We start from the raw sequence: 12990 nt of genomic DNA, 5'->3' as shown, positions 1-12990 counted from the left end.
TCAGCAGTACTTGGCTTTCCTTTCTGCTGTATTTCAACGTTGGCCTATAAAGCTAATGAAAGGGCTGCTGGCCTAAAGAGGTTACATTGTTTTCATGATACTCCTTTTCCCTCTCAGTCTTTTGATCTCTGCTTTTCCCGTTTAAAAGTTGCTCCCTGTTTTCTTTATTTCCTGGGAATCTAGTGTTGGTAACACAGAGCTCGTTTGCCTGGTATAGCACAGTGTTTTTTATTTCCTACCTCCTTGGCTACCTGAACTGGGCTTTTTTCCCCCCTCTCCTTTTAATGCAATGAGATAAAAAAATAGTGTGCATTCAGTTGGAGCTACAGGGAGCTATCTTTGCTACTCATGTAACTTCCTGCATTTTGAAGACCATTACATTATTTTACACTAAAGAGTTGAAGAGTACTGCCACCTAGATCATCCTCCTACTCCAAAACAGGATGAGCTCTACTTATAGCATTCCTGACAGACACTTGTATAACCAGTCCTTAAAGATTTCCAGGCATGGTGACCTTACCGCCTTTCCAAGCAGATTTTCAAGCTGAATGTTTCTGCAATATGAGCTCATTACTTTCCTCTCCTGCCGCTTGTGAATGTTCATGAACAGCTGATTACCTAACTCTGTGCTGCAGCACTTATATATTTGAAGTGTGTTTTCATGTTCTGCCTTCTTCAGGCTGAACGACCTGTGTTCTCCCAGTCTTCTATTAGAATTTGTGTTACCTGCTTCTTCGCTCTGCTCCCTAGTGATCCCTTCGCACTACTCCCCGGTGATCTGCCTCCAGTTGCCTCACTTCAGTCTCAAGGTGAGGAAAGGGTACTTCAGCTGAGCCAGCAGCAGTGTGGAGTAGGGCAGAAAGATGTCACTCCAGCTGCATTCCAGCAGTCTGTCCCAGAGTGGTGCTTGCTTAGCTTGAAGCAGCACAGCATCATCGCGGATTCACACTTGGCTGATGATTCTGTGCAGTCCTTAGATGCTTTGTGCAGTACTCCTCTATGCCCAGTTGTTCTTTACCTTCTGTGCATGCAGCTGGGTGGTTTGGGTTTAATACAGAGGTTCCTCCTAGCTGCAATGTATCCTTCAGTTTTTCCAGTCAAGATTATTCTAATCCTGACTTTAGCTATACAGTTTGTCTGCTAACAAACATTTCTGCTGCATCACCTATTCCATTAATGAAAATACTCCATCATAGAGAAACTAGGATGAAAAACCCCAGAAGAATCCTTCAGAATTGGATGTGAGCTGCAGATAACTGCTTCCAGAAACAACAAATTACTGGCAGCTAATCCAGCCATTTGGAATGTCACCTTCTAGTACTAACTATATTGATCACCAGTTTTCTCATCTACCTCCATACAACTCCCTCCAAAGTGAAACATTTAGGAAGATAAATTTTGTACTATCTAATTTTATGAACTGTGTTTAGTATTTTTCTTCTTTTTTCACTTTCTGTTATAACTTTTAAAAAATTGTCCTAATATTTTTCAGACTTGTCTGAGACTGCTTGCAGCTGCCAGTGGATCCATGTTTTGTGGCATATTGGAGCTAGATGATCTTTCTAGCCCCTTCTGCCTCCAGCCATCCTATGATTCTATGATATTGCTCTTAGACCATCTTCTTATCTGGTTTAGCTGACTATGAAGATAGGTGCCATATGTACACACACACCCCTACAGATACACGTGCCCCCCATGGTGTTACTACTTCCTGCAATTTATTGTTTCATTTATTGATTATTGGGTTTTTAGCCTGATACCACTTTATAGAGGGAAACCAGTTTGTTTGGGTTTTTTACTAGATTTGATTGATATATCTGTGTTTTCTACTTTTTTTTTAATTTCCATTGTGTGCTTACAAGTGGTTTGATTATCTGCACCAGAGTATTTCTGAGAATTTAAAGTAAGAACAAATGGCATATAGCTCCCATGGCTTCCTACTTCTTTGAACTTTTCCAGACATTTGTAACCTTGCTTTTCCTCTGTGAAATCTCAAAGAGAACTGATAACACCACTGATTTTTCTTCTTCTCATTCCTAAAGTATCTTAGGGCAAAGTTCATCTCTTGGACAATTTGAGAACATTTGGTTTACTCTAGTGTGCCCTGTGTATTCCACATTCTGGGCTAAAACCTTTTGCCTTCTTTGCTAGTATTAATTTCTGAGTGAGAGGATAATTTGGGCATTTGTAGTAAAGTCTTAGCAAAAGCCATATTTTCATCTTCCTAGTGTAATCTCTCAGTGGCTTTTTTTTCCTTTCTCAAATGTCAAACCAATAATGTCATTGTACCTACAGAATAATGCATTTCAGTTTGTGCCCCAACTTTTTAAGCTTCATTCCCATGTGGTGCTTATTGTGTGATGCTCATATCATCTTAATGTAGGAGGTGTTCACCATACATATGTCCTATCACATTCACATTTTTCATTTTTTTTTTTTTTCATTAAAAGTAGCCATAATACTAAGAGGACAACACACCAAACATGGCAGTTAGAGTTGTCCAAATGAATGTTCATTTTGGCAGCTGCAAAAGTTCTGGCCAGTGCAGATAACTGGTATGTGTTGTCATCATTTGGCTAATTTCAGTGGTGCTGTGACATTTCCCCTGTCATTATATTCAGAATAACCAGGCAAGCCTCACTTACAAGACCCAGGCTCTTTTTCTGTCATCACGTCCAAATGTATTACCTGTAAAAATGGGACCTGGCAAGAGAAATGTTTAACAGCCAGACAGTTTTCTGCGTGTTAGCAGTAGTTTAATCTGCTGGGCAGTAGTTATCCTTACTTTAAGGACTTCTTCTGAGTTGTCTTCCCAAGGCAGCAGCTGTCAGAAAAGCAGTGAGAACAGGTTTCTTGTGACTGTCTGTGTGGAACTTCACTACCCTTGGGAAGGGAAAGTGGAGAGTTTCTGCATCTCCAAAACAAATCCAGTTAACCAGATTAAACCTTGTAAAACCTGACAATTCTGAGAGGAAAAACAATGTATGGACTGGAAGGAGATAGTAATACTTAATTATGCAAGTGGCTGCAGAATTTCCACCACGTTTAACATATACTGTAAGCAGTCCTGTTGAGAGCCCCTGTATTGGCACCCTCAGAGGTACAAATATTTAAGATGTTTCTAGTGCTGCAGGCTGCCCAGGGAGACAGGTGCTTTTAATTTGTTGCTTTCACACAAAAGGGTGATTTCATCTCTGCTTCCAGTTTTAAAGACCCTCCTGTCTTCTGGTCTCTGGTTAACTCATCTCTTCCTGCTCCCCTTCCTGTTTTCTCCTAATTTGGGAATAACTTATCACTTAGCAAATAGAACATTTGGTTATCCTGATGTTGGGTCTACACTTTTCTCCACCCTGTCCACTGTATATGGGATGAGTTGTTTTTCCCTTCCATAGCCTGTTTTGCTTCCAGGGCTGCTGTACAATTTGCAGAAGAGAAGGTTGACTGGAATTGTGTATGCATGGGAAGAGTAACTCCAAAGAAGGGTAACTGAAAGGGTCTGCACCTGCACTAATCCAACCCCCTCCTCTGTCATTGATTCACTCTGTAACCTTGGAATAATCATCTTGCTCTGAGTCCAGACCCATGTTCTTCTTTACATTAACTCTCAGCAAGCCTAATGAGAACTTAAGCACCTAGCTCCTGGACAAAGCAACTAGTCCCAAGGATGAAATCTATACAAGTACCTGAAACAGCATCCAGTCCTTCCCATGCACTTGTCTACCACCTTACTGTGTAATCCCTGATTTCAGCTGGTGCTCAGTGAAGATAGTTCTGAATGGGCTGTCACTCCCATTCATCTTCATTTCTTACATCAAATTGTTTTAAATTCTGATATAAATTCCCTTTCTACCCAATTATGAAATATGTTTTAATTTGACAGAAATGTCATTTTAGAAATACTTTTTGTAGCCTTTAATATTAACACCTAATTGGGGGGAAAAATGCTAAATATTTATACTTCTCTTCTTTGATCTTTCACTCAGACGAACTGAAAAGGTATCACACTTAACATTTTTGCTATAAATATTTTAGATAGCATTTGTAAGAGTCTAAATTCACCTATCGTGTTGGGTTTGTTGGGATTATTGGAAAGGTGGTCACACTTGAGTGCTTCCAGAAGGCATTTCAGTTGCCAGTGGCTGGAAACTTTGGATTGACACTGTTCTGGGTAATGACCAGTGATGGAATCATTAATATCATTGTTTGACAGAAGTGGGGTCAGGTCTTCTTCCATCCTCTTACTCATATGATGTAGTTAGAGGGACATTAATATAATATCTTGAAATAGAAGCACAACAACTGTGAAAACACAGTGTCTTCCAGAGTTGCTGTTGGCAAACAGGTAGTGTCCCTGGCCTGCTCCAGAACTAGCCAGTTGCCCTGGAAGACCACAAAGGGTTGTGAATGAGATACCTAAGTCATGAACTTCTGCCAGACTTACAGAGCCCATTGCTGCCAGAGCTGCCTCGTTCTGCTATTAAATTACCAGGTATTTAGGAGGGCAGTGGAAAAAAATGGGAGAGCCAGCAGTAATGTCTTGATTTGTTGTGGCTTTATTCACTGGAAAAAGGTTTCAGTAAGAATCTTCTGGCTAGCAGCCAAAACACTTCAGCTGCCAGGACTTCCAGGTATTGCGTGCTTCTGTTCTCTTCAGTATGCTCTGATTCCTCATCAGCTATGTCAGCCAAGTTTCTTTTCCAGAGAGGGGAGGTGATCTATCCTAGGAATTTTTGGCCTTGGCCTCTCATGTTGTCCTGCGTTGGGTTCTGAATTACACAGGGAAGGAGAAAACCGAGGAGCTTGGATGGCAGTTCCCATGAGATACAATATCCAAAATGAGTTATTTTGTTCTTTTGTTTGCTTGGTTGGAAATGGTGGGCAATTTTTAAGCAACAAATAACAAAAAGTATTATCCCTTGCAATTTGTTTTGTTTAAAACATGGTTAGACTTTGGCAGGCATTTGACACGGAACCTTTTCAGCCAAGCCTAGGGAAAGTGAAGCAAAATAAAATCCTATGCTGTACACAGAACAGGTATTCTGTCCTGTCCAATGCTGAGACTATCACTTTTTACCTCTTACATTCAGCATCCAATTATTTTTCTATGTTTAGAACATAAAATAAAGTGTCTCAAGTATTGTACCAAACAATCTTCTCTTTTTTGCCACTGCAATTGGTAGAAGTTATTTCACTGGGTTGTATATGTGTGCATTTATTTCAGAAAGTTTGTTTTCTCCTATTTCTCCATTCTACCTATGAAGTCCTTGTATCTGTCATAGTGATAACCCTGAAGAAAAGGTGGGCATTTGTCTGAGCCTCAAAGACTTCCGTGCATTCTGATTTTTGTGTGTCTGCCCACTGCATGGCTTTATTTCTGAAAGTCTCAGCCTCAGTTAGTTGAGAGACTTATTCTGTTAAAAGTGAATAACATTGCATCTATCTGGCTTGATGAGTGTTCCAGAGTTACTACACTGACAGCAAGGCAAGTCTTGAGAAGATTCAGCCTCTAGCCTACTCTTGAATCTTCCCGGATTTAAAGCAGGATTTTGAACTGACTCACTAGATGGATTGGTGAGCCCCTAAAAATTGAAGAGGCCCAATGTAAACTGGGAGGACAAACTAACATGGACAACTCTCAGTGCTATCCAAGTTTTAATTAATGTGTAATGGATTCCTCAGTATTGGTGTAGATCAAATATTATAGGAATTCCATCACCTGTGCTTGATAGATGATTTTACCAAAGTGGGAGATTGGAGGACAAGCAGTCATTGCTGATGTTTGAAATCAGCCCCTGGAGAATGGGAGTTTTGCACCTCCTTTACAACCATTGATCATTGCTTTCTTTAAGGAATAAGTGAGGCATCGTATTAAAAAAAAGAAACAACCAAAAAACCACAATCCCAAACCTCAAGACTTTGCAATTTTTTTTCTGGCCTTCCGTGGCAGAGACTGTGTGTGGCACAGTTAGCTTAGTGCAGGCTTTGGATTTTCTTTTCGTATAACAGAGAATTATATTTGTCTTCTTAGTCTTCACCCTAGAGATATTTGCTTGATGTCTGCATATGATGGATTCCATTATTTCTAAAGCTGTGAAGCTAAAGAGCTTTTTAATGGGAAGTGCTTAGATCTGAGATGGGTTGGCTGCATCCTTGGCTGATTACTGAGACACCTGTAACAGTGCACAAGGGAAATAGTTTCTCAGCTTCTTCTGTAACTCAGTCTGTTTACAAGGGTTCCCTCTGCTTGGGAGCTGGCAGGAAAGCCCTGTGCTGCTCACCTGAGTTCTTTTGCTGGCATGTGACCTGAACAAACCCAGGAGGTCTGCAGAAATGAGAAAATGTTCTTGGGGGCCAAACTGCTGGGCCAAAGCACAAGTAATTGCTTGAACTGTTTCACTAAACATTCAATGAGGATATCTATGAGCCTGGAGACTTTCTCTTTTAGGTGATGCTTATGAATTAGTTCTTTCAGTATCTATCTGTTTGTTTCTCTCCTGCATGTAAGAAATCACATGATGGTTTTAGGTAGAAAATGAAAATATTGATCAAAAGCTTCTAACCAGTCCAATCTTTTCAGATACTTGACAATGGCTTAGATCTGTTTTGTGGATATTTGACAGTGACTGGGTATTGGAAAAATTTCCAAGCACTTTCATCTTTCATTTACTTTTCATTAACTTAACTAGCAGGTATTATTTATGTCCTTTGCCACTGCATCCCGTACCGTGCTCTTTATCTCTCCCAATAAGCTGGCTATTAGCAAAATTTGGATTTTTTTTCTACATTAAGAGAAAAGCTTCAAATGGAGTTAATGTTGAAGGAAGAAAGAATGAAAAGGCAAAGCAGGTTCAGGGTTTGGTATTCAGATACAGATTTCACCAAGTAAAATTAGAAAAGAGTAAAAATTAAGTTACTTTCTCAGTTTTGTGAAATAGAAGAACAGCATTTTAGTCCAGCTCTCTGTCACTGAACATGCATTTCTTTTAAAGTGACCAACAACATGATTATGTTGACCTGAACTATCTTCAAAGCTGAAGCATCCTTCTGCCACGTACCCACTGGAAAAGATGAGCAACAGAAATGACCATTTCCTGCTCTCTGTGGGTTTAAAGTAATTCTTTCTTCTAGAGATGATCTAGTGCCTTTCACTAGCACCAAAATCACTTTAAACAAAAACATGTCCATTTTTAAAAATATGCTATTGTATACAATATGCTCTTCCAGAGAAATGGAGTATTAGCATTTGAAAGGACTGATGAGAATGCATCTTTGAGAAAGGCCTTTGTTGAAAGAATTACTGCTATATTCTATGAGCATATCACCATGGTAATTGAATTATTTGCCATGGACAGTAAGGTATATAGCACAAGTCTTTTGCCATTTTCCATGATGTGGTTCCTAGCAAAGAGTGCTATTTGTCAATTTAAAATTTATAGGATGACATGTAGTAGTTTTATCTGCTATCATAGTGGTGGCTGTGGTCTGAAAATATGAAACTAAAAGGAAAGGGTAATTACAATGTCTTCTTCTTCTTGCAGTTTAATATTCTTCCCCATTTCCACTTACAACCTGAACCATTCTGGAACTCTTGGAGTCCCAAAGCAGCAAATGTAATGCTAGTAACATGAAACAATATTTTAATTTCTTCCCATCATCATCCCATGCATACTCAGAGCATGATGCCATCTCTGTGAAGTGTGTAGTGGTCACTGAGTACTGTGTGAAGGTTTATGTAAGCTGATATGATGAATCCTTCTCTGAGGATATAGGATACAAACTGCTATGGCAAGAGTTGGTAGACCCTCAAGGAACCTCATTAACGTGACTCACTTAACTGAGGGAAAATAATCTCAAATACTTGCATTATCATGTGTGTAGATCACAGAATGTTTCTGCTTGGAAGAGACCTTAGCAACTTTTTATTTTAAATAGTATTCTGTAGGAAAAGGTGCAATATAAATATGCTGGTGAGTAGTACTACATAGTGCAATGCTCAGAGTACTCTTTTTCACTCCTTGATGCTGTGGGAGATTGTAATCTCTACTTCCCCAGAGTAAATTCAGCTTTCTAGAAAACTGTCTGGTACTGTGTTGTCATCACCACCTAAGCACAGAAGTTACCTCCCTATAAAAGGGATTCTAATTTATTAGATATCTATTAGCTATCTAAATTTAAGATTTATGGAAAGGAGAACACAGTTTAAAAGTGGGGTTTTTTACCCCTACTCATTGCTGCCTTTTATCTCCCTCTTCAAGAACAAGTGTGAGAAATTTTCATTCTTGTTACGGCATTGCATGTGGACAAGACAAATGCCAATACGAGGCATTTATTATTTAGGCAACATTTTGGTTACCCAGTGACCCTGTGTCATAGTCCTATCTAACTACTGACCCCTGTTCCCCGCTTTGTGTAGGTGTTTTGCTCTTGGTAGCTTCTGGGATCAGCTTGCTAGCTCAGTTGCATTTAAAACATCCTTCAGTGGACTTGCATGAAGGAAAAGCTAACACACAGGCATTCATTTTTATTGGCTGCCACACCCTTTCATTTTAGCCCTGGTCCCAGTGTCAGGTTGCTTTCACGTTTTTTTTATTAGATTCATGGCAAACTAAGGCCCCTTGATATCTTGCTGTGCTCAGATACCAGGCTGGAGTATTGAAACATATAGGTAGACATAAAAAGATACATAGACATAAACATAGACATATACATATACACGGACCTTCAGGTTAGCACCACGCAGTGCATCTGGCCTGGTAGCAAGCAGCTCCCTAGCATGTGGAGGTGGCCATGTGCCAGTTCCTGAAAACCGTGAGGCAGATCGATTTTCTCAGAAAAACAGGAAAGAGCATTAGGCTGTGTTTCACTCTGGTGTTTTGTTCATGGACCAGGTTTTTGTTTCCTCCCACGGCATCGGAATAAATCCTGATCTTCCTTTCCCTTTGAGCTGTGCTTCACTGTGCTCACTGCGTTTCATTACCTGAAAAGACTCAGGCTGGTGCAGAGGAGACTGGTGACACTGACACCAGCTGAAGCCTAATGGGAGAGGAGTCTGCATGATTGTGAACCACATGAACTTGTCTGGTGGTGCAGTTTAGGTAAATAAAGCTCAGTATGCTCACTATTAAGTGCCTCCTTTGTTTTGTTTGATTGTTTGTTTGGGCTTTTTTAACCTACTGAAGCTGCTGTTCTAGACTTTGGCCTCAAATTTTATGTTGCTTAGGACAGAGAGCTACGGCCTCTCTATCATCAGGCTGCAGCATGACATGCAGGAGAGAGTTCATTATGCATTAGCAGAGCCATCTTTTAGGTAGGCAAGTGCTCTGTGACTCTGCAGAAAAAAAGGAAAGCAAGAAAGGGAATCAGCAAACATGTATTATTTGCTAACGGTAATTGTTTCCAGTTGCAGATGCCAGCAGTGATTAATCACATTGTTTTAGTATTTTATTTGAGGGGAAAAGAGGGCATAGGTGTTAGGGGGGCAGGGAGAGTCAAGGAGTACTCTTCCCTGTCTCCCCTGAAATGTTAGGTAATACTACTCTAGAAACACTTCTTAAGGTTTTGAAACTTGCAGTTGGTCTTATTGAAATAGCATTGAACCATAATACTTCATTTTCTAATTAGTAACAAAGATGCAAGTAAACCTTGCTGAAAGGTGGGAAAAAAATGTAACCTACCAACAACATGAGTGATGCATAGCCAGCCATGTGTTTTAGTAGTTGCATCATTTTTTGGCTAAAATTAAAATAAGATTAATTACATTTAATGCAGCCCCTGTTTTATTTCTCTTGCACCAGTGTTTAACTTCAGCTGCAGCTAAAAGAGCTCTAGTCTAGTGCTGTTCATTAAGACTTCCACCTTTCCTAATTTAAAAGTCTCCTAAGGATGCTGGTTTTCCACAACACCCACAAGAAACTTTTGCATCCTATTACGACCTATTTAATTTGCCTCATGAATGAATTGCTCACTAGGATGGAGAGGGATACCTAAACACCTGGCTCAAGAGAAAGGATTACCTTCAGTTATCCATGACCAGTGATAAACTGGTGCTGTAGATATCCCTACCACAGCTTAAATACATTAAGCAAACTTGTGTTTGAATAATATTAAACGGTGGCAATGAGTTTTCCATCACAGGATATATTCCCAGAATATAGAAGACTTCAGGTTCAGGGCTGTGGCTGTACATCTTCTAAATAGATTTTCTGCCAAAGCAATTTGCAAATGTTTTCGTTCAGGTGGGTTGCTCTAGCACCTTTAAAAACTGAAATACTAGCAGCTGTAATGGTATTTGTCAACCTGATTTTGGGAATTGTTTCTCTTAAGCCCAATTCATGATCTCTCATACTCACATTTCTTTTACAATGTATCATCTGACCGAACCCTTATTATTCCACTTACTTGCATCTCCCAGGTCTGTCCTCCTGCCTGCTTTGCAGATGTGGAGCTGAGCTGAGCAGTACCTCCACAGTCACACCTCCCCCTCTTTTCTCAAAGATCACTTTTCTACAGTGCTTAACCTGCACCTAGTGAAAGCTCTAGGATGTTTTTTAGCAGTTACCTGCCATCACCTTAACCCACTATGAAATGCAGTTTGCCCTTTCCTATGCTAGGCAGATTTAACTTGCTTTATCTTCAGAGCACACGAAACAAGAATTCTGCTTTAATTTGAAATAACCTTTTTGCTGTAAATTGTCAGTGGGAGCAGAGCAAGCTCCCCATCAGTGCTGTGTGGGTCAAAGTTGCTATCAAATAGCAATTCTGAGATAAAACCTACCTATGCCTGTTCCTAGTAGGATTTGAGTTTGAAATTACTATCCTGAGAGTTATCTTTGTGTATGAGCACATATAACAAGTTTTAATCAAATAGCCATGTTAAATATGGTTTCTAACATGAAATAATTTTTCAAGGGATAGAGATGACCTGAAGGTTTCTGCAATGCCTTTATGTGCCATTAAATGCTGGTTTGGGAGATCCTTCTGTCTGGTAATTGATCTCTGGTTTCCTGTTATTTTTCCCCTCAGATTTTTTTTCTTTCACTGAAGTGAGTGTTTACCTATGAAAGAAGCAGCTGTCTGGGCTCCATTTGAAACTAAAATAAAAATGCCACAACTTACATTTATATTCAGCAATAGAAGCTCTGCAATTGTAGAGATGCCCCTTGTAAGAGTTATATATTGCAGCCTCGTTTTGACGGAGGGCTAGATTTTTTGCTCTCTTATTCAACTTACTCTTTTGCTCCTGGTTTTCCATGAACTTTTCTTTGCTGTACTCAGCAACTCTTAAATACTTCATTTTTTTTCCCCCTATCATTGCCTCTTCCCCATTCCTTTTCCCTGTTCACTTTTGCCTTTCATTTCCATAGTATCAGGGAGTAAGAAATGTTGCCATGTGTGGCAGCTGTCATGTCTCACCCTCATTTCTACCTGAGTTTTCTGGCCTGCCCCTGCACCTCTGCTGCAGTGTGGCTGATGCTCAGGTGTTGCTGTTTGGTTCTTGGCTTTGGGAAGGACAACTACCCTTGTCCTGCATCTCTGTCCTTCTCTCACAAACAGAGATTTCAGATGTATTTTGTCCTTGTTTCTAGTTTCCAGCAAAGGCACAATAGTCTTCTGTATTGAAAAAATAAATGGTTTACTCTGTGTAATGTTTTAGCCTGTAAATAAATGTTCGGCCTCATCTCCCAGGCTGAAGCCTAGATGAAGATGCTTGTGAGATACCCCACGTTAGCTAGCAGCATTTTTCTCCAGTGTACAGAGGTTGTTTTCCTGATGCCCATCACCAGCAGCCCCGCTGGTCTGAGGCAGCTATTTGTGTGCAGTGCTCGCTTAAGATAGTGCCATTAGCACCAAAATGATAGAGCAGTGGTGCCGGGATCAGTTCAGTGGTGTCAGCATCAACCTCCCCTTGGCCTCGTTTGTTTGGGTAAGAAGCCACCGAACTGCAATATAAGTTGAGGTCCTTGGTGGAAGTAAGCAAAGTTCTGTTCCAAAATTAAAATTCAGCTCAGTCCCACCTCTCTAGACTGTGTATTTTAGCATTAAGGTGATTTTCAAGCTACAGGAACTAAATTAGAACGCAAATACAAAATGGTCCAGAGGGTAAGTGTTTGGCCTCGTGTATTTGCATTTTAGGCAGGTATATTTACGAGTCCTCTTTTGGTTTCTATTTTGTAGGACAAAGAAGGTCAGCCATTGCTACCGCATCGTTTACCGCCACCTGGAGAGGACTTTAACACAGGACGAGGTTCATCGAGTCCATCAAGCTATTGAAGAATCAGCAGTTCGAGAACTTGGGGTTGAAGGCAGATTCTGACATTGCTCTCCAAAGCCCTAATGACAGTTTCTTCTTCTTTTCTTTTTTTTTTTTCTCATTATCTTCTTTTTAGGATGAGGAGTACAAGAGGGGGGGTTGTGACTGATCCTAGCACATGCAAAACGATTGCTATGTGGGCAATGGCAAAACTATCAGATAATAAACATTACTACTGAGGAAGCATTGACAAAGCAATGGTGCTTTATTTTAAGAATTGGGGGAGCAGCAGTAATGTAAGATTTCCCTCCTGTTATAATAAGAAATACACTGCCTGGTGGTTTTCTGTGGTGTTAATTGGTCCCTGGGTTCCATTAAACTGTAAACACTTGGTGTTATTTCTGTGTTGACAGGATCTTCTGTCTGTGTAACAAGTGAAGCAAATCAGAGACACAGGTTAGCTCAGGCAAGGAAAACAATTTTATTCTTCCATCCACATCTCTCTTTTTTTAAATGACAAATGGCAGGTTTTGCTTTATGAAGCCTCCCAAAAAGTCCATCTTGAGAAATTTAGCTCCCTTACCTTCAGAGCCTATGGGTGTCACTTTCATCTGTTACAGAGCAGGAGCCAGGGTGGCTCTGGGGCCAGGCCACCAGTCTTCAAGTGGTGGATGTTTGGTGAGTTTTTCCTCCTGGATCCTTCTGCTTCCACAGAACTGAGCAGAGCCATTTAATGATGC

At 40.3% G+C, this 12990-nt stretch overlaps 1 protein-coding gene across 3 annotated transcripts in view; it reads left to right on the top strand.

Annotated features, from left to right (window-relative positions):
• FARS2 (phenylalanyl-tRNA synthetase 2, mitochondrial) overlaps positions 1–12496 on the top strand; it is a 232609-nt gene extending 220113 nt beyond the window's left edge. For 2 of the 3 annotated variants that reach the window (XM_071736505.1, XM_071736504.1), the window contains one exon: positions 12175–12496. In XM_071736505.1, the coding sequence (XP_071592606.1) occupies positions 12175–12313 (139 nt within the window). In that variant the 3' untranslated portion in view covers positions 12314–12496. The remainder of the gene's footprint in view (positions 1–12174) is intronic. The other variant, XM_071736506.1, reaches the window with a different exon arrangement.
• Positions 12497–12990: the final 494 nt, after the last annotated feature.

The sequence above is a fragment of the Heliangelus exortis genome, chromosome 2 (genome assembly GCF_036169615.1).
Source record: "Heliangelus exortis chromosome 2, bHelExo1.hap1, whole genome shotgun sequence".
Taxonomy (NCBI): domain Eukaryota; kingdom Metazoa; phylum Chordata; class Aves; order Apodiformes; family Trochilidae; genus Heliangelus; species Heliangelus exortis.
Note: the sequence above shows the minus strand (reverse complement) of the source record. Positions and strands in the feature narration are given on the sequence as shown.